General features: G+C 34.6%; 2 protein-coding genes across 2 annotated transcripts; both read right to left on the bottom strand.

Moving 5' to 3' along the window:
• Positions 1-1,474: 1,474 nt before the first annotated feature.
• Positions 1,475-5,619, bottom strand: LOC111058076. The gene is made up of 3 exons (XM_039423045.1): positions 4,655-5,619; positions 3,222-3,282; positions 1,475-1,657 (listed from the first exon to the last, which is right to left on the bottom strand). The coding sequence occupies exons 1-3, from the start codon at positions 5,308-5,310 to the stop codon at positions 1,511-1,513; spliced, it is 864 nt and encodes a 287-aa protein (XP_039278979.1). The 5' UTR covers positions 5,311-5,619; the 3' UTR covers positions 1,475-1,510.
• A 1,199-nt stretch (positions 5,620-6,818) lies between these two features.
• Positions 6,819-21,691, bottom strand: LOC111058194 (basic salivary proline-rich protein 2). Its single transcript, XM_039422715.1, has 7 exons — positions 21,342-21,691; positions 17,965-18,041; positions 17,137-17,218; positions 16,363-16,435; positions 13,783-13,886; positions 11,729-12,308; positions 6,819-8,693 (listed from the first exon to the last, which is right to left on the bottom strand). The coding sequence occupies exons 1-7, from the start codon at positions 21,399-21,401 to the stop codon at positions 8,080-8,082; spliced, it is 1,590 nt and encodes a 529-aa protein (XP_039278649.1). The 5' UTR covers positions 21,402-21,691; the 3' UTR covers positions 6,819-8,079.
• Positions 21,692-21,728: the final 37 nt, after the last annotated feature.

Raw genomic sequence — 21,728 nt, forward strand, 5'->3', positions numbered from 1 at the left:
TACTTTTTTATTTATGAACGATATGGAGAATAAAATGTTTTAGTTTGGAAAGATACTTTTTTTGAATTTCTAAGAGAAGTTTTGTTAATATAGTCGAAACCGTTTATGATCTGGAAAGAAAACGGAGTTAGCACTTCAACGACCCATAACTCCCATAACTCGCTTATTAGACCACTTGAAAATTCCAGTTGCCACTTTTTCCCACTCTTATACAATCTTATTGAAGAAGATTATCCAATTTAAGAAAAAAGTGTACCAAACAGCCTTAAATATCATGGATTTTTCAAAAATGGTCAATAATTTAAACCGCTCAAATTCTCAGGAATGATAGTACTCAACGAGAGGAACAATACTATGTCATCACATTGGTGAAATTCACTCCTATTCTTGAGTTATAAGCACTTGAAGATGAGTGATTTCTCTGATCTGAGAGTGGAGGGAAGATTTTATGTTTCAGTGAATAACTCACTCTGTATGGTAGCGAAACGTCTCATATTATAGCACGACACTTAGGTTAACCTCAATCCATAGTCCGAATATCAACCAAATCTGGGAGATTTGCATTTCTTATGAAATCCATGAATTGGCGAAATGCACTCCTATTATGAGACGAAACGTCACATGGCTAGTGCAATACCGATTGCTGGATAAACAGAAAGAATTTGCAGTACTCTATTCCTACATCATTGAATTATATTCTTTGAATGAAGCACCTATAGAAGTCATTATCATGTGTACTCAATTCAGTTATATAAAATATCATAGTAGCAGGACACTTGTTCGGTCAACCAGCATTTATTTATTTGAATAAAACTAGATTATTGCTCTTAATAGGTGAGGGATTTTATTACATATCTAATTTCTGATATTTTATTATATTTTAAAGACTGGCACCAACAAAAACAGCAACAGTTTTTTAACAAAACCTGAATCGGTAGTTAGTGATGGTTCAGGCACGAGAATAAGCAGAATGGCTAGTAGCGGGATTTATTATACCTATGTAGGACCTATTATATACATATAGCTGGACCTATTTTTTATAGGTCCTGCGAGGACCTCTATAGGATGTCCTACTTTTTAGTTGCGAGTACGTATGGTTGGCAGTCCTGTCAGCTAGTGCAATACCGATTGCTGAATAAACAGAAAGAATTTGCAGTACCTACTCTATTCTTACCTCATTGAATTATTTGAATCATATTCTTTGAATGGAGCACCTATAGAAGCCATTATCATATGTACTCAATTCAGTTATATAAAATATCATAGTAGCCAGGTAGCCTATGTAAATGGAATGGAATTTAGTACTATAAAGGGAATGCCATGAAAAGCATGTAGCCATCTATTTTAGACATCTAACTGAATTGAGTAGCTACACGTAATAATGACTTACATAGGTGGTTCATTTACATACCTCATTCAATGAGGTAGGAGTAGAGTACTGCACATGCTTTCTGTTAGCAATAAAAAAACTGTGTTGAGGTTTTATGATTTCTTTATTTAATTATTCACTTCACATTTTATTCTTGAGTGAATCATGCAGCTGCTTTATTTCACACATGCACCGTTTTAACTGTTCAGATTTCGAGTGATTCAATAAGTCCTGCGGCAAGTCCCGTGCGCGTGTCTCCTCATATTTATCAATTCCAGTATGTTTCCTCTGTGTGTAGAATATTACAGGTTTTTTTTATAAATTATTGATATTGAACATAAAAATATGATAAATAGTATTTTTATTGAACAATCAATATTCAATTCTTATGAATATGAATATAAAAATAATATGATACTAGTTCAGTAGAATTAAATAGAGATTTATCCATTTTTCAGATTCCAATTCAAGTTAGAAATGTAGATACATTTAAAAATTAGTATTACACATTTTCTTGTAAACTGAATCAAGATGATACACTAAAAATCGATTCTAATGTTGGGCTCTAGAATAATTTTGTGAACGTCGAGTTTTTTACAAATAGTTTTCGTGACTTACAAATAGTTTCGGGCAAATAGTACTAATGAATAATACTGTATATGATACAATCCAACCAATCAGATATCAATTTCTTCAATGCCTACATAATTTATAACTGTTTATTAATTCTACAATTTTCTATTCTTTCTCACGAGGTAAGATGAAAAGTCTAAGGCCCGGTTGCACAAAAGCCGGTTAAATTCTAACGTGAAATTAATTTCACAAGAACCAATCAGAGAAGGCGTTTTTGAAAAGACGGCTTCTCTGATTGGTTCTCGTGGAATTAATCACAGTTAAAATTTAACCGGCTTTTGTACAACAGGCACTAAGATTATTAATGAAACTATACAGGATTGTGGAGAATGAAACTATGGAGAATGGATTATTCAAAATATATAATGAACTAGCAGGTAACCCGTGCTCCGCAATGGTCTAATTAAAAACTTGAACTAGGTAGAAATCTTGAATAATCTAAAATAGGCCTATAACCATCCTCGTTAAATTTAGAATTCAGTCAGTAAATCAAGAAAAATTCAGTCCTGTAGTTCAAACTTCAGTCGTATGTGAATTTCCTATCCCGTAAGTGTGTGTAAGCCAATTCTTCGCTCAATTATAGATTGATTAGATAGATAGATGTATTATAGATTAGATACTTTTCAAAAAAAATTCTATTCTCTTAATATGTTAATTTATGATAATATATAATTAGTTGTACAACTAAGAACTTGGAAAACAATAATAACTACTTAGGCCTATTCATTTATTTATTCATATACAAATACAATTCAGGTAAAAACAACAGGCATTCGCCCAAAACTGCTCTGAACCTTAATTTGGAATACACAGTCTCTAGAGGTTATGTAAAAATGATGACTTAATTCACACACTATTTTGAGTCTAAAAAAATGCATCTACTACAATTTTGAATCAGATTAATTGATTGCAAAATACAAATCCAAACAAAATATTCTTCCTTCACAATCACCAAAAATATTAAAAATTTCACATAAATCCACAATTATTATAACTTTAGGCTACCGTATTACTGTAACTTTTTATTTGTAACTTCTTTGATTGGATATGACTTTTACTCTTCAATATTATTATATTCATTTAAAGATAACATTTTTTATGAATAATAATAGTATTGTATACTAGGTATCGGATGTTCCGGATCTTCGAAGATCCGGAGCTTTATAAGAAATGCTGAACATGCTAATTTATTGTAAATTGAGCCATCTAACTCTCTCACCTCATTAAAGGAAGCTCTTTTATAAATTTCTTTAATTTTCCAATATCTGTCTAGTGCTGGCCTGTAAGTAAATAAAAGCGGAACAGTTCAGTATATATGAGGTAAGCCTAATTACTGTAAGTAAGCCTAAAAAGTACACATTAATATTAGGCATATTCACGGTTTTTCTAAAATGTACCGTATTTTTTGTTTGTAAGCGTACACTATTTGGGTGTTAAGTACCTAATATTTCATTTGTAGGACATTAGCAATCTATTAAATAGATGCGGTAAAGTTGCAGACAAATAAATTAAATCCAATATTGGTACAATGCATTGGATAAGTGGGCCTAAATAAAATACCTACAATAGCCTATAGAATTTTACTCTTCAAATTTGAACTTTTAACAATATTTTGAATGGTATTTTTCTTTAATAATGATTCAAATTAATATTAAACCAAAAAATCTGGTGTGGCGCACTCACACAACTTTCCTTGCCGTTATGAAAGTTGATCACCTGACGCCAGTGTTCATGGGCATCTCAGTCTACTTAAAAACAAAGATGTGAGCCAGCTGGTGACAGGACGATAACGCTGGAGACATACGAGGTCTGCTATCTCTACATAGTGAATGATTTATAATGAATCAACAGTTGCCAACACTTTGCAATTGAATAATCAAATTTTCTCGAATTTCAAGCTTATTTTTGATTTTAGGTGAAAATGTTACTGAAAATCAATTGTAGAGATTTTCATGCTCAATATCTTCCACTTGATTTTTTGTTTAAATTGTATCTGAAGCCTGATAATTGGGAATCTAAAATCAAACTTTGCATAGATGGGGAGGAGCTCCTGAAATTTTTACAGATATGGGACTTGTGACAGTTGATAGAGCTTATCAATGACTATTTTAGGTATGAATTTAATCAAATTCGTTGGAGCCGTTTGAGAAAATCGCGAAAACCCTGTTTTTGACAACATTCTCTCCATTTTAGCCGCCATCTTGAATTGCATTTGATCGAAATTGTTCGTGTCGGATCCTTATATTGTAAGGACCTTAAGTTCCAAACTTCAAGTCATTCCGTTAATTGGGAGATAAGATATCGTGTACACAGACGCACATACACTCATACAGACCAATACCCAAAAACCTTTTTTTTGGACTCAGGGGACCTTGAATCGTATAGGAATTTAGAAATTGGGGTACCTTAATTTTTTTTCGGAAAGCAATACTTTCCTTACCTATGGTAATAGGGCAAGGAAAGTAAAATTTTCCCATTCAATTATTATTATTATTGGTATTATTAGGTAATTCACAAAAATAATAAATAGTAAGGCTAAGAGAACTGAACCTTGTGTTAATCCTCTGTTCCAATTGTTAGAAAAGAGCTATGTGTGTATTATTTACTTTCATACATTTTGGGTACCTAATTTATGTACATTCTAGTACTTACACTGATACTAATGAAGATCCAATAGAACTGCATTCTTGAAAATTATCTTCCATCGATTTCGTCCTCAACTTTTTCTGTTTACGTAAAATACAAGAGCATAATTTTGAATTTATCAATGCTTCATCTTCAAAATTATACATAAACTCAGCCCATACTTTTTCCAAATTACAAGGATTATTTGCAGTTTCAAAAACTCCTTTTTCTATAGGCCTAGGTGAACTAATTGTATCGAGAATATTCCAGTCATCACCATTTAAATACCTATTTTGTTGAAGTAGCATCCCATTTTCATTTTCTGAATACACTTCTCTTTTCTTTAGTTTCAGGGGTGTCAAAAAAGGACATTTATAGCTTTTTTCTTGACATGAATATGTAATTAAAGCTTCGTCACTCTCGATCAATATTATTTGTTTAAGCTCCTTCTCATCAGTTGATAAACATTTTTTAGAATTATAGCTGTTTTCAAATTCTTTCTGGCATATTTTGAAGCCAAAAGATGGTTTATTACGCTTATTTTTTATAAGTGCAAGAGATTTCGTTTCTTGCAATGCGATTTCTATATTATGACTGGTATTAATTGATTTGCTAACTACAAAGGGTGCATACTTTTTATCGGTAATACTTGTAAGAACGGTTTTCTTGCTCAGCCTCACCATCTCGGAAAGATTTTAATTTTCCAACTCTCGTTGAGTGTAAATTAATTAAGAGTAATTTTTAGTCTTATCTACTCTGTTCAATATCTATTCAATTGAGTTTTTTCTTGGAATATAAATAGTACAAATAACATTTGGCACATTCAACATCGGAGAAACCTTTGACCACGATTTGTGAACGTTTTTTTATTTGGTTGAAGCATAAGAAGAAACTTTAGGATATTAATTCACTTCAAGGTAGATAAACACATTCATCCACTTTTTATTGATACTATCATTTTCTATAACAGATATTGATGTGTTTGTGTGGTAATGCTACACCTTGGGAGATAAATATTGATGGAAAATTTTGATAAGCTGAATCATGGTACCTAGAATACAGGTATACATTATTGAGCTGAATGATGGATGTTTTATTTTAAATTAGAGTGCAAAATTCTATATATTCAATTCTTTGAACATAATAATATGCTAATGTAATTAATTATAAATTGCTAGAGCATTTGTGTTACATTTAACACATTGATAAAGTTGAAATTTTTAAAATTGATTTTGTCCAATTCAGAATAACCATAGAGAAAAGTTAGCATACGCTTATATTTATTTTATAATATAAATATGGAATCAGAGAGTCTAGAACAATTGAACCTTATAGAGAAAAGACAGCATAATGCTATATTTTCTTCGAGATTGAACATTGTTACTCAAATGATGCTAACATTTCAAAGAGAAATAATTTGCAAAAAATTATAGCTGATGTAATTCATTTTTATAATTTAATTTTTTCATTGGAATTCCAAATGTCAGGAACTGTAGAGCTTTCTAAATCAAATTTCCAACATACATCAATTTGTTTCTGACCATTTCAAAACACTCAATCACTTCAAGTTTCAGTTCAAATGTTAATGATTTACGCTTTGCCATAATGTAGATGATCACAGAACAAAACTAACAACAGTAGAAAAATAAACGGTAAGAGAATTCACATGTCAGTCTACTAACAATGTCCAGTTCACAAAACATAACTGTCTTCCCAGTTGAGGATTCCCTTTGACATGATTTTTTTCAACTTGAATGCTGTCTTCAATTAATTGTTCGTTTGGTTTCCTAGTGAAAAACCTAGATGAAAAATTCAAAGTATTTTTTTTATTCGGAATTTTATTTTTGATGAATTTAAAATAGCAATACAAAAAAATAAGAAATTCTTATGGTTCTAGATGAATGGAAATGGGAAATTGTAATGGAAACCAAAAAATCTAAACTTTATCTTTATTACTATACAAAATATAAAAATAAAATATTCCTCTATTGGAACATGAGTATTGTAATAATGATTAAAATGTACAGTGGAGTTCAGTGATAACACTCTACTACAGTGAAATTGCAATTATGAAACTGAATCATGTTTACGTCATGGAAATTATTAATTTTTTATGAAAAAAACATTTTTTGATAGTGTATTTACAAAACTTATTGATGATTTTCTCTCGGATAAAAAATAACTCACAATAGAATCTTAAACTCATTTAATTTTTACATTTACTATAGTTTAAACTATGATAGCCTACAAAAAGATTAAAATATGGCAAGAGAAATTATCCATGCAAATACCAATCACAGAAATATATGATATACTATTATATTCATCATGATGAATACACGTTATACGTATACATTCAAATACTCATTTACAATAGATTTTAAGATCTTCTACTAAATTGAAGTGACATAAGTTAGTTATAAAGTAAGTAACCATAATAAATATTTTGACAAACCATTTCATTAAGAGTTGATGCAGTCTATTTTTAATCCTACACAAACATTTTCTTCTTGAAGCATTACCCTATAATAATATTTCAACAGTTGTCATTTGCTGCTTATGTAATATATAGTCAATATCTGACCTAAAATATAATTTTTATAAAAATAATTATTTTATTCAAAAATAAATAAGTCATTACCGATCGTAATAAATAAGAATTGAGTGTTAGTTTCATTTGAAGCTGCTAAAAAACATTTTCTCAAAATCTAATAGAATTAGTAGTCCTTAGAGGAAAACTACTTCAATTTAAGGCTGACGCATTAAAAAACTACATAAAAATTAAACTATGAGAGATAAATGGATGTAAATATATATGTAGGGGTATTTCAGAGTTAAAAAATACTGGTTAGTCTAAATGTATTAAAAATAGCAATATAATAATAGTAAGGAAAAGTGTAAAATAAAAAAATGATAATACATTTGAGAATAAAATTAAATCATAAAAATTTGAAAAACAAGGAACAATTCATTATAATATTATTTTATGGTATGAATCATACTTTGAGTAAGGAATACTTATGTAACTATGCATAGGCCTACCAACTATGAAAATAATATTTATCAATATCTTTTACATTGGATACAAGTTTATTGCTCATTTAAATACATCACTTATGACTAATAGAATATGAACATAATATTTCGATGCATGAATTTTTAGTTTTCTCTTACAGTTACTAATCACATGAGCTACCTTGAAAGCAGAGTAGCGTAATAAATACAGTCATAAATAATGACACAACCTTGTAGTGGACATTTCAATTTGATAGCAGCCGATCGCACTTGTGATGACAGGTAGGAGAATACGTAACTTGTGCGGTAACGTATTCACCGCATTCATATGATAATTCTGCCCTCAACTAAGTTTCGGGCAGAAACAATCATACTCATGCGGTGAATTAGCGTTACCGGACTTGTGACGAAAAGTATTATTGTGCAATTGGTAGTATTTACTGTGGATTAGGCTGATAGTTATAGCCTGGATACTGTTGCTGCTGCGGGGGTCCTTGCTGACCCCCTGGGCCGGCGCCTTGGGGAGGGGGAGGCCGTGAGTACTGTGGGTAGGAGGCAGGGCCCTGGCCAGGGCCGGGCGGGTACGACTGGGCGTAGGCCTGAGGGTAGTTCTGCGAGTACTGCTGGGCGGGCGAGTAGGCCTGCGATGACACAGCGGTCGGCGCCGGGCCGTAGCCGCCGGGGCCTTGCGGCGGGAAGCCGCCGGCATTGGGAGGTGTCTGACTGTTGGCCGGCGCAGGTGGCGGGTAGTTTTGCGGCGCACTGGTCGGCGGGTAGGTCTGAGTGGACGCAGACGGCGCCGCTGTTGTCTGCGAGTAGGCGCTCTGTGGGTTGGGCGAAGCGGCCGACGCCGGTCCCCCGTACCCCGCTGGTCCTGCTTGGCTGTTGAACCCGCCTTGCTGGCCCTGTTGCGACGGCGGTGGCCCTCCCGGCCCCCCTGGCGGCGGTGGATAGCTGCCCGGTTGCTGCTGCTGTTGCTGTGGCGGGGGTCCACCTCCACCACCCCCATATCCTCCTGGATAATTGTTTCCTCCAGGATTGTTATAATTACCTGAAACAGAAATTACATTTTCATAGGATAAGAAACAAAATTATTGGAAATAACATGGCAATCAAATTTATTAGACAATATAATCTAAAATCTCATCATCTACATGGCAACTCAAAAATTTTAAGCGAATTAGTTTGAATTATTAAAAAAACTAAGGTATGATAAATGAATATATAATTATTCCATTATTAATATAGACATGAAGAAGGGTTGAGCTTACAATATAGCCCATATATTGTAGTTCTGATTTTTAAATATATTGTTTAGATACATAAGAGAAGTAAGAGAAGACCAGAACCAATTTTTCATGCAAAATTTCTTTGTCCTGACTACAGAGTGCCCCAAAAACATCGTATTTTCGGTTCATTTTCCAGTTTTTGATACAGAAATACACAGCTATGAATATAAAAGAAGGCCATTTTTTGTGTGTGGAAATATGGGTTAAAGTACACTCAACAATGAATTTCCCATTTTTACAACGAGTTTAACTTATGATTTACGAACATTTTACGAGATCTCAATGTGAGGAGAATGAAGGTAGTGATTATGGTTGAAGCTAAAAATGAGGTGTTTTTCGAAGTAGAAGCATTGTTATCAGGTGTACCTGGAAATCTACATGAGATAGAGCGCTCTACCTGGTCACAGGTTGTAGAGCACAGAATTACGACCAGAAGATTTTGAATTATAATTTTAAATGTAGACATTAGGAAGATATTGTTGATTAAAAACTGAAATTCATTAAAATTGATTTTTCTCAATGAGTATGATCTGGCCCCTGGTGCACCGGGGCAGACGAACCGCGGTCCATGGGAGCTTTTGACAGTTCATAAATCGGTCGCCATCTTTGATTATCCTGCACCGGTGCAGAATTCATGAACCGGTCGCAAACATATGATCCACAAAAGGCTAACCAGAACCGGAGAGCTCCTATTGGTCGAAAGTTTTAGGAGCGTCATATGAACATCTGAAGTGAATAGTCGATGCCCTCGAAAAAGGTAAAAGTTGAAATAGAGGAGCAAAGCAAGTACGAGGCACTTTATTCTTTTGAAAATATATTATATCCCATTATAGAGAACGAGGAAGTCCATTCATTATTGGCAGGTAAGTTTATTATTTGTATTATATTATCAACAATTAACTTAGTTTGGTATGATTATTTTATTAAAAATGTTATGTATGTGCTCATTACACAATCTATCCAAAAATGCCTTGACGTTGATTGGGAAATTGTAAATATTAACGCTTTGTTAATATTCCATAAGGACATGAACATAAAATAAATTTATTTGTTCACACTAATTTATTGTAGAATAGAAGAGAGCATAAGCATGTTTGTGTTTTGAAAGATATAACCTACATTTGTGGTGAAACCAAACAAGCTCCAGTGTTTACACAGAATAAATAGATTTCAAAAGTGCGCGCCAAACGGCAAGAATCGGTTCATGTCAACCTTCCCATGGGAACACTAGCGGTGCACCATTAAAAGCTGGTTTGGCAGCCATATTGTGGTGCACCAGGGGCAGTGGATCTTGTCCTCCCAGAACGTACAAATTTTTGAAAAATTGTAACTCAGAAATAATTGAAGATAGAGCGTTCCGAATGATCTCATTCTATTCAGAATTTCATAATCTGGAAAAAGGCAGTAGTGAATTTTTCAGTCCGATGGCTGGATTTGGCGAAAATAGCTGAGGACTGAAAAATGAACCGAAAATCCGAGGTTTTTGAACCTCGAAAATTTTGTATGAGAAAATTGGTTCTGGACTTCTCTTATGTATCCAAACGATATATAAAAAAATCAGAACTACAATACAATATCAAGCACCGATGTAGGCTATTATTATAATGACTGGACTGATGTAGAAATTTCAAAATATTCTTTTCCTACAGTTACCTTAAAAAGTGACCATTCCTGCACTGATTACAGAACGCAAAGAATCACTTTTCCGCTCTAGTGCGCAAAGTATTACTTTGCGTACTCTTAATATTTCGCTTATTATCTTGAAGTCATCCCAATCAGCTGTTGACATTATTCGCGTGTATTTTGAATGCGAATTTGTTCTATCTATATTTTTTCTGATTTTCAAATAAATGAAAATGAGAAATCATTAAATTATACATTTTGAATATTATTAATTATTATTCATTATTTCAAATAATATTTTTTCCATTCATAAATTGATTGATTGAAAAATTATTTAGAAATTAAGATTTACTCAAAATTATTAAAATTTTCAAATTAATTGGATTAATTTTATTTCTAATTTGAATAAATTATCGATTATTAATTTTCAATTGGATTATCAAGTTAAAAATAAATTAAAGTTGTTATTAATAACAAAATTATACAGACAAACATTTAATGGATTTCAGCCATAATTTTACCCATAAACAACCACTTCTCATATTCAATTGTAACTGTAGGGAAAATTTAATGTGAAATACGTGCGCAAAGTTCCTCTGCTGCACTCAAGAAACCATTCCGCCCTCGCCTACGGCTCGTGCGTAAACGTTTCTTTCGATTCAGCAAACTGTCACTTTGCGCACTAGTTGCACAAATAACTAACTATTGTGTTTCTTTGCATCTTCTTGCTAGATCTAGTTGATAATAGACAACGTAAATTCAATGAATAAGTACAGAAATTGTACTTAAAACGTTATATTGTGGCTTTATTCTTACTTATTTTATATTTTTAGGTTTCAATTATTTATCTATTTTATTTTAGTATTTTTCTCTCCTTAATGCAAGCTCTCGACCAGACATTAGTCTTGTGAGTTTCAAGTTCTTTACGTACGGTTAATAATTTTATTTTTGGTAATAATATTTACGAATTTGTAGAAAGATATAATAAATTTGAATGGGTTCAACCAAGAATAATGTACATGGAAATTAAAGAAAATGTCACAATCTCAATAAAAATTATGTGAAAGTTATGAACACACGATTATAATAATTATTATCTATTACGAACACAATGAAACCTATTTGCAGTTGAAGACATGAAAACAGTGAAAATAGAGAGTAGAAGAGAGTTTACCTGGCTGATTGGGTTGATTGGGTGCAGGCCCCGGGTAGCCACCCGGTCCAGGCTGGTTGTAGGCGTTGGCGTTGGGAGGGGGGCCGTAGGGAGAGCCCTGCTGGCCACCGGGAGGCCCTGGTGGATAGCCGGGGCCCGGGTAGTTGGAAGGAGGCGGCTGTTGCTGCTGTGGGGGCGGCTGCTGCTGCTGCTGTTGTTGCTGCTGCTGCGGGGGCGGTTGTTGCTGCTGCTGTGGGGGCGGCGGCTGCTGCTGTTGGGGGTGTTGGGGAGGTTGTTGTTGAGGTGGGGGCGGTTGCTGCTGTGGCTGAGGGGCCTGCTGTGATGGTGGCTGTGGGGGCTGACCTTGCGGTTGTTGCGGGGGCGGCTGTTGTTGTGATTGGGGTGGCTGCTGCTGTTGGGCCACATTGGGAGGCGGTGGCCCACCACCACCCATCGGTCCATACGGCCCCCCTTGTGGTCCATAGGGACTCCCCTGCTGAGGCGGCGGGGGTGGCTGGCCTTGGTTGGGTGGACCTCCGTAGCCACCTGGTTGGTTGCTCTGTGGATATCCTCCTGGCCCACCTGCCTGTGATGGATATGTCTGCAACAAACACACATTTCCCATTCAACCCAATAATAATTCAGCATTTCCTAGTAACCATAGTTGAAGAACATTACAATCGGAGAGGATTTTACACCACATTTATTCAATTTGCTATTATTTTGCACTACAGATCCTGAATTTGAATATTTTGTGATATTATGTTTGTTGTTATAGCTATTGCATGATGTAATCTTGCATATTGTATGTGTGTGTGTGTGTGTAAAATCAAGGTCTATAAAAACCGGTCATGTCACCAATGCTAATTTGGTCATATTGAGTGTAATCGGGAGTTTATCTGGTCATAAGCTCAGACTAAAATCAAGTTAACAAACTTCTGCGATCTAATCAGTTGAATGCCGGCCAGGGTTGTGGTCCGAGTGGTCTGACGCGTTGCAAATTCAGTCTGGTGGTGTGTCATATAATCCCGCCCAGGATTTGATCTCATATCCATGCATCATATCACGGTATGTGGATTATTCACAAAAAAATAAAAATAAAGTAACCAGGTACTCCCATTGGACAGGAGAACAATTATTAAAAACAGTAGCACCACCAAATTTCATTGAAATACTTTCTAATTACTTTGCGATGATCTGAAGTTTGGTTCTTTCATTTTCATGATCATTCCTCTCATTAACAGGTTGGCTGCCGTGAGATACGCAGGCGCTCCTCAGCCAAGTATCACCCATAGGCCGTGAGGATCCATGCTTGATCCTCAGGCTGCGTTCTTTTCAATGCTTTCTTTATCGGTCAGGCCTGCTCAACATGTCCCGTTCATATTATGTGGCATGTAGATAATAGAATTGCCTTCTCACTGATTCAAACGCCATCTCTAGTATGTTGTCGACTATTGAAGTATGTTCTCAGTTTCAGCTGGTCACTCGGTTGTTTACAAAGAAAGATTACTGTGTTTTTTGAAGTTGATAGTTCAGAACACTTCAAAATTTGTTTTTATATAATTTATCAATGAAAATAATATCAATTTTGTTCAAAAAAGTAGTAATATTCATCAAATTCTAATCTAACTATGTAGGCATAAGTGATATCAATCAGTGAGTTATTTTAGGGGCTATTAATGGAGTTTGAGGTTAGTTTTGGAAAATCAACATCCTATCTATATTATTACTATCTTTACACTGATAAATGAATAATACATGCAATACAGATTACCTATTGGGAATGAGTACGTTATCTGTAGGCCATGAGGATAGCCGGTGATCCTCACCATTTTTTTCGAAAATTCGAGGTTTTATGAAGGTTTTGGTGCAATATCAAGAATATTCCTATATTTGGAGCAATGTACATTGTTTATCTCTTGCGGCCCAGGGGGGTGGTTTTCATTTTAACATTACGGCAGCCAACCTGTTAAACACACACATATCTAGCTAGGTCCAAGAGGATAAGGTGTGAGGCAATGTAGCTAGAATACATGTATTATAGGTACCTTGGTGTGAGGTATGAGGTGAGTTACCTGTGAAGATACTTGAGTTTGCCCAGGATACTGGCCCCCACCATATGGCTGCGGATAGCCTTGAGGTCCACGATACTGACCAGGTCCGCCACCTGATTGAGGCCCTACAAATCAATTCAATCAGAAAATTGTAAACCATCAGATTTTGTCAAGGGAAAAATATGAACTGATCAACTACAAGAAAACTAAGAGAATCTTAGCGATTAGTATTGACGTATGCAGTGTTTCAATACAAATTTTATGCCCAGTTTCACCAAGCTCGGTCAAAACATTTGAACATTGTAAAACTGGGTACGCTTTGTATGAGTGCACTGTAATTATCGATAGATGCTATCGCCGTAGAAATCATATGTTCCAGTGCACTCGTTGTGAAGCGTTCAAATGTTTAAAAGAGTCATTGTAAAAATAGGTAAATATTTATTTTCAAATGAATAATTATATTGATGATGTTCAGATAAATCCTTTTCTGCTGTGAAAAATAATCTATTACACAAATCGATGTAATTACTAAATTGAAAGAGGGCACGAGGTTGGAAACAATCCCATTTCAGATTGACAGTGCCTTCACACTATTTAACCCTAAAGAGACACACGGGGGTGTTTCACACTCCAGGGAGTTTTTCTTCTGTTCTGCAGTTGAAAATAACAAACAGATGGGAAATTTTGCCCAGTCTAAATTAGGTTTATAGCATTGTCAACTGCTCTCCACCACTCTCAGTCAGTAAAAGCATTCTTCTACAAGGTCACCAGCTCATCTTGTTCTTCGTTTGGGGTGTCTAACACCCTAGAGTGTCTTTTACGTAGGACTTTATCAAATACTTTTATTATAAAGATTTACTTGTATTGAGCACTATGAATGTGGTATGGTATGATTGATCAGAGTGGAATAAATGCTATGATTCTCTGTAACTTGAGGTTCGAAACAATAAAGTGAAGAGACGTGATTTTTTGATAAAGTTGTCATTGGCAATGATCAAAGCGATTCATTCAAACCAGATTAGGAGCTCTAACACTCAAGCGGAACATACGTACTTCTAAAATTAGTATAAGTATTGATAAGCAGTGCTTTACTTCCGATTTCTGTATGCACTTGGAACAAAAATGATTAAGAAATGATAAATTATGGGCTACTATAAGTACTTATTTTCTCTATATTTTTCAAAGAAACATGCAAAATGAAATTGGGGTGTTCAACACCCCAGTGTGTACTGTGTTAGCATGAAGTAAGTGTGTCTCTGTAGGGTTAAACTAATTTAATCTTAAAAAAACTTTATACAGTATATATCTATCTATCTTCATAAAAAACAATTATTTATAAAAGAATACGCTCAGAATAATCCTGAGTAATTTATAACAATGATTACGTCAAATTTCTATAAATCCACATGATGTGTGTGATATCTATTATTCTCAAAATACTTCCCATTCATGCCTAGTCCACACTATCGCCAAATCGCTGGTCTTGCCAACACTGCAATGCTATCATTTGTGGATGCTCGGCTGGCCACTCGCCTTCGTTTGACAAAAATCTGAGCGAAGTCAATCGAAGGCCAATGAAGGCGAGCGCTGGCAAAGCAGCCATCCACACGCTCGCGCTCGTCTTCATTTGTATGCATTGGACGATAATGTGGATGCGGCATTATATATCATTGAAATGTTTTCATTTTTACACTTTACATAAAATTATAAGAGTTGAGGGGGAAGTTGAGGCAATAGCACTATTAATAACACAATTTCTGTATATATTTATATATCTGGCTATTTTTATATGGATGGTTATTTATGTTCAACGGATCTCGAAAACGGCTCTAACGATTTTCACCAAATTTGGAACATAGTAGGTTTATGATACAAAAATTCGATTGCACTAGGTCTCATCCCTGGGAAAACTAGCTGAAAGACATGGAAAGGATAATTCATCCTTGGAAAAACAGATGATAATTTCGTCGTCTGTCGATAACAGAAGATACGTGTGTCTGTGTGGGAGATCAGCTGTGTAATCAATCAGCTTACCGTATCTCGCGAGAAATCTAGAAATTTTAATAGACTCGATCAAAATAATCTGATTTGTTGAAATGACAAATGGTATATCATAATATTCAAAGTTAATAATTATTTTACAGTTTCAAGTTATTTTGTTATTCAATTTGGTTTGTAAACAATCTAAATTAGAACTTTTCTGTTTTTAAATATTTGGACTGAAATTGAACCTGAATTCAAGTGTATAGAACATAACCTACTTTTTGGACCATTTATAGTGTATAAATCGAAATTTGGGGGAGAAATAGTTTTGGGCTGTGTCTGTTAGACCTTCCCCAATCATTTTGAAGAATTGTGTTCTGTTTATCAATAAATAAATAACGAGCGAAGCTCGGTGCCCCAATATTAGTGAGTGATGACAACTTGACACTGGAGGAGATAGTGAAAGCATTAATAATTGAAAACATAGTAAGACTACTGACGTTGTTGGGCCATGTTTTGCTGCACAGACGGCATCAGCTGCCCTCGATAACCAGTCTGTTGAGCAAAGTTGTTGACGCCTGGTGGACCCTGGTTGTTGGGAGGTCCTTCAGGGCCAACGGCAGGACCCCGGTCCCGGCCCAGGCCCGGGGCCCATCATTCCCATCTGGTGGCCAGCTATAGGCTGCGGAGGCTGAAACACATTCAACTTATACAATTAAGAAGCCATTCACTCGATGAAAGTTATTTCATTCTTTCAATCACGCGACTGGTCGTGTGATTGAGTAGGGCGCGACTACCGGAAGGCTAAATGAATGAATGGATTTATTTATTTGCCAAAAACAAATGAGATCGAAAAGAAGAAGAACTCGATATGTAGCTTGCTTAAAATAGACTTGTTTCTCCATCTCTAGACTTTGACTTATCATTGACAAATCTTCCTAAATCAAAAATGTCTTGTTTTCTCAGTAAATTGGATACAAATTACTTGGAAATATTGCTTAAAATAAATCATTTAATTGCTTAAACTAGACTTGTTCCTCTATCTCTAGACTTTGTTTGACTATTCATTGATAAATCTTCCTAAATAAAAAATGTCTTGTTTCTAAGTGTTTTCCCAGTAAATTGGACACAATAGTTAGATCTCAATTTACTTCATCAGTGATATTTCAATAGAACTAATAAAATGTGTAAAATAAGCAGCTTGTAGACAGGGAATGTAGAGTCGGAAAATTACTGATGGCCAGTGCTTGTCATTGATTCCATTAATTTCCAATCGAGTTAGACAGATGTTTGGTAAATGGAACCTGATGGTTCCTTGTAGAAGTAAAAGTTTCAATCACTTCCACTTAACATATTATTTACATTAATAATAGCTTTATAGTATATTCTTACCGGTAGAAGATTCTGCACATTTTGATTTGCATCCGCTATTGAAGTTAGATACACAAGATTTCTGTGTAATATATGTTGATATCTGAAAAATACAACATAATCTGTACAGTTGAATGCGAGAGCCAAGTCGATTTGAAAACGATTTTTCAATGTTTATTAATTTGAGTTTTTGTTGCACATGAATACACTCCACAAACTAAAACAGTTTTTTATAGGTAGAAAATTGGATTTCTGTAATCATAATAGACACTTAGCAAGTACAATGTTATAAAATCTTTTTTAGGAATAAACTTTTTTCATAACAGCAAGCGATGGTTTCTATTGTAAAAAATGCGCCTGAAAAACTTACTTGTTTGAAAGGTCCATAAAAAAGAAAGTAGGCTACTTTAAATATTGTTTAGATTCTTTATTCAAGAATATAGTATTCCAAACAATCTTCATCTGAGTAAAATGAGAGAGAAATGGATGATTAAATCTGGAAATAAAATGAGTGAAAAAAGCTCTAACGGCGTAGATTCATTGCTGTTCTTTTGAACAGAGCAACTGACGGGAGATTCATTGCTGTAGATTCATTGCTGTTCTTTTGAACAGGGCAACTTACGGGAGGAGGGGGGATTTGTATCTTGAGATGCGACTTCTCATAGTCAACAGGTTAAACTGGCGTACCGCTTGAATTTGTTTTATTTGTCTAATCCAAAAACCAATTTGCACATTAATTGATATGAATTCTATATAAGAAGAAATGTTCTCAAATAATGCATCTTAAATACTACCATTTAACTCAAGTTAATATGATAATAGTATTAAAATAAATTATTGCACACTTACTGTAAACATTCTTGACCCTTTCCTTTGCTCTGATACTCTTGAATAGTTTGAATTAGCTGACTGTTTTCATCAAGCATCTGAAAGTAATCAATATGAAATTATGATAGCTGTTCTATGAGTTAAATTACTTCAACATCGACTAATTTATGACTTATGAATTTAATTAATAGATTACTTTTTAATCTAAATCTGATCAATTTTCAGAAGGCACAACCGAATAATTATTTATCAAGATATGTAAAAAAATTATGTGAAAAATGTGCTTTACTTCCTCGATAAAAATTCAGGATTCATCAAGTTGAAACACAGTTTGCTTTGCTCCAACCCATGTAAACTCTCAATAAAAATTATATCTAATGTCTTTGCGGTATTAATTCCACAGAAATTAAATAGAAGGTAGGTAGTGTATTTGTTCTGTAAAATTAGTATATTTTGCAAACATGTTGGTTGGACTTGGATCTACAGGACACTTGGAGACTCAAGGCAGAGCTATATTCTCAACATTATAATTATAAATCGAGAGGATCTCACAAGCCAGGTATCTCTCAATTACAATCGTTTACTCTATCAGAAACCTTATCACATCAAGGTAGTTATATATGAACTCTTTCTTTTCAAGTGATTCAGTTACTGAGTATAGGCACCAATGTCGCAATGAATAGTGATTTCCGAAAATGTGGCTCATGCAAGATGGGAAAAATAAATGAATTAACAGTATATGATTAAAGTATAACTAAATTGAAAAATTGACAGTTCTATATAGTCCAGTCACTATATACATTGGTGCATGCAATTTATATTGTAGTTCTGATTTTTAAATATATTATTTGGGTACATAAGAGAAGTCCAGAACCAATTTCTTCATGCAAAATTTTCTTGTGCTGGATACAAGGTGGCCCAAAAACCTCGGATTTTCGGCTCAACTTCCAGTTTTCAGCTATTTCTGTAAATCTCGTAATCGGACAGAAAAATTTGCTTTCACCTTTTTTCTAGATTATAAAATTCTGAATAAAATGAGATAATTCGGAACTCTCTATCTCCAATGAGCACTGAGTTATGATTTTTCAAAAATGATTGAAATTTGAAGAAAAAATCAATTTTGATGATTTTTAGTTTTTGATCACCAATATCTTCCGATTGTTACCGTTTAGATGTATAATTCAAAATCCCTCTAGGAGTATTTTTGTGCTCTACAATCTGAGATCATGTATCGATATTTCGCTCTATCACATATGAATTTACAGGTACACCTGACAACAATGCTCCTTTTATTGTAAAAAACACCTACTTTCCAGCTTCAACCATCATCACCAACTACATTGCCCTCACATTGATATTTCGCACAATGACATAAGTTCAAGAGATTATGTTCTATGAGAATCACCCGTCAAATGCACTTCATTTCAGTATTTCCTAGTGTAGAGACGCGCTTAAGGATACCTCAAAGATCACAATTTCAAACACATATAACTTTTGACACTTTTGAAATTTTGCATGAAGAAATTGGTTCTGGACTTCTCTTATGTACCCAAATAATATATTAAAAAATCAGAACTACAAATAAATTGCAAGCACACCCTTTTTTATGTTTATATTGACTGGACTAATAAAGTATTAATGCATTCAATGTCGAGAAACATGAGAGAAAAACCACTCAAGCTCAGATTATATTAGCACATAAGAATGACTCTTTTGGCTTTACTTGAAAAATTGCAGAACTATCACAATCTTGCCTGTTTTATTAGAGTGCATCCAAAAAACAGGTATGCAGGAATTTTGAAAGCACTTGTCTGTTTGTTAAAGCTCCTGACATAGCAACCACCCAGGCAGTACGAAAGCTGATACCGGTAAGAGGATTTTGTTGACCACTGGAGGTTTCACTTAGTTTGATTTGAGTTATTATTATTTATTCCATTTCACAATTACAACATCAAATTAATGAGGGAAAATCAACAAGATAAACCCAAAACTGAGTTTTGCCAGACATTTGAATCAGCAACCTTCCTGCCCAATAAGAGTTTTACGGATTCACTATTAGGTCTCTTTGAGCCTATTGAAGTCGTAAGCTATGTTGAGGCAAATGATCGAATATTTAGAATGCAATAGCTTCCTTGGTAACATGCAGTATGGTTCTAGAAAAAGCAGGTCCATTCCATCAACTGAGCTCTCTCTTTCTCAGAGAATACAGAGGGTAAAAGAGGCTTTTGAAGATCAGAGATCAATTGCGTTGGTATTGACCGAAATCTCCAAGGCAATTGATTTTGTGTCTTGTTGAGAAAGCTGACTAGATATGGATTCAAGGGAAGAGCATGAAAGATGGTTGCTGACTACCTCAAGGATAGAGGACAGGTGGGCGCCACATCAAAAGCAGAAAATGTAAAGCATGTGGCACCCCAAGGCTCAGTACTTAGCCCGCTGCTGTTCTCGTTGAATATCAATGAATTGCACCTGAATAGGTTACTTTTTACTTATGACAACACCATTATTAATCAGGAAAAACGGCCTCATGACGCTAATTTCAAATATCAAATGCTCTCCATTTAAACTAAAGTTAAATAAGACACAGAAGATTCTGTACTCTTAGCAGTACAAAGATTCTTGTTTCTTAGCCTGCCACCTTACTAGGTTCAAGAATTTATATGAAATTTTCATGGGAGGCACTTATCAACTAGGTTTGCAAGAGAATCTCACATGGAACTCGAGGGCAGGTGAACTAGAAAGAGCATCCCTGTTGCCTATAACTTAAAGAATCAAGGACAGTTTGGCTGTGTGAATGTTCATCTGCCTGCCAAACTTAGAACGCGCCCAGCAAATGTGTTCAAGAACTCATTGGAGGAGCTTCTTCGTTGGAATATTTTAATGGAAACTTTGATTGGATATGATGCTGCCTACAGTATAACTTACCTCATGCATTATATTTTGTAGGGTAACTACTTGACTCGAGTACCCTTGTACCTAGGGAAGCCTGGCCTTGGATTTATACTAATTCTTTACTAGCAATTCTCATGATGAATGATATTCGATCATATTAGTTGATAAAACAGTTGTTTATGTAGTGATTATCATGTGAATGTGTACATAACTTACTTCTTGTGTTAGATGTCAGATAAAAATATTAGGCCTAGGCCTACATACTAAAAATCAATTTTTTGCTCATCTCTACAACTATTTTGAAACTTGATCTCAAGTCACAGCATGTCTTATGAGATTACTCATTTAATAATAAGATAAGTAATGGATTTGGGCTAATTCAACTATAGTTTTGAACTCAATCATTCAACTTAGAGGTTACACAATTAAGGTAACCTACTAATAATTTAATGACAGCTAAGTTAAAACGTACTTAATCTAAATTAAAACTTATAGACACTCAATACCTTTTGAATCTGTGCAGGACTAGGAGTTGGTCGTCCCCTTTGAACAAAAGCTACGGACATTTTTCTTGGTAAATTGTATAACCGGCTAAACGATGCGTTTCCGTAACTCAGAGCTCACGTCGTAAGATTAAATAGGAATAAAAATGAGACGTATTCAATAAATAATTACCACGTAAAGCACTGATTACTTTTTAACATTAGAATGGGAATTATAAAGATGCATTTAAAAGAAGTGCATTCTCATTTTCCGTTTTGTATTGTGAACTGGAACAAAAAAGATGTCGACAAACATTGAATTAATTCAGGTTTTAATTTGCATCAGCGTCAGTTCGACTGTCTCACTCTGTCTGCGTCTGAATCTGAAGAGTAGACGGAATCCGGAATGTT

Source organism: Nilaparvata lugens, chromosome 3, assembly GCF_014356525.2.
Source record: "Nilaparvata lugens isolate BPH chromosome 3, ASM1435652v1, whole genome shotgun sequence".
NCBI classification, from domain to species: domain Eukaryota; kingdom Metazoa; phylum Arthropoda; class Insecta; order Hemiptera; family Delphacidae; genus Nilaparvata; species Nilaparvata lugens.

Coding starts and splice junctions, on each gene's coding strand:
- LOC111058194 (XM_039422715.1), bottom strand. CDS start 21,401: ATGTCCGTAGCTTTTGTTCAAAGGGGACGACCAACTCCTAGTCCTGCA. Junction 18,042..21,341: donor GTCCTGCACAGATTCAAAAG/GTATTGAGTGTC, acceptor GATTACTTTCAG/ATGCTTGATGAAAACAGTCA. Junction 12,309..13,782: donor AAACTCAAGTATCTTCACAG/GTAACTCACCTC, acceptor TGTTTGTTGCAG/ACATATCCATCACAGGCAGG.
- LOC111058076 (XM_039423045.1), bottom strand. CDS start 5,310: ATGGTGAGGCTGAGCAAGAAAACCGTTCTTACAAGTATTACCGATAAA. Junction 3,283..4,654: donor GGATCTTCATTAGTATCAGT/GTAAGTACTAGA, acceptor ATTTACTTACAG/GCCAGCACTAGACAGATATT. Junction 1,658..3,221: donor AAAGAGCTTCCTTTAATGAG/GTGAGAGAGTTA, acceptor TTCTACACACAG/AGGAAACATACTGGAATTGA.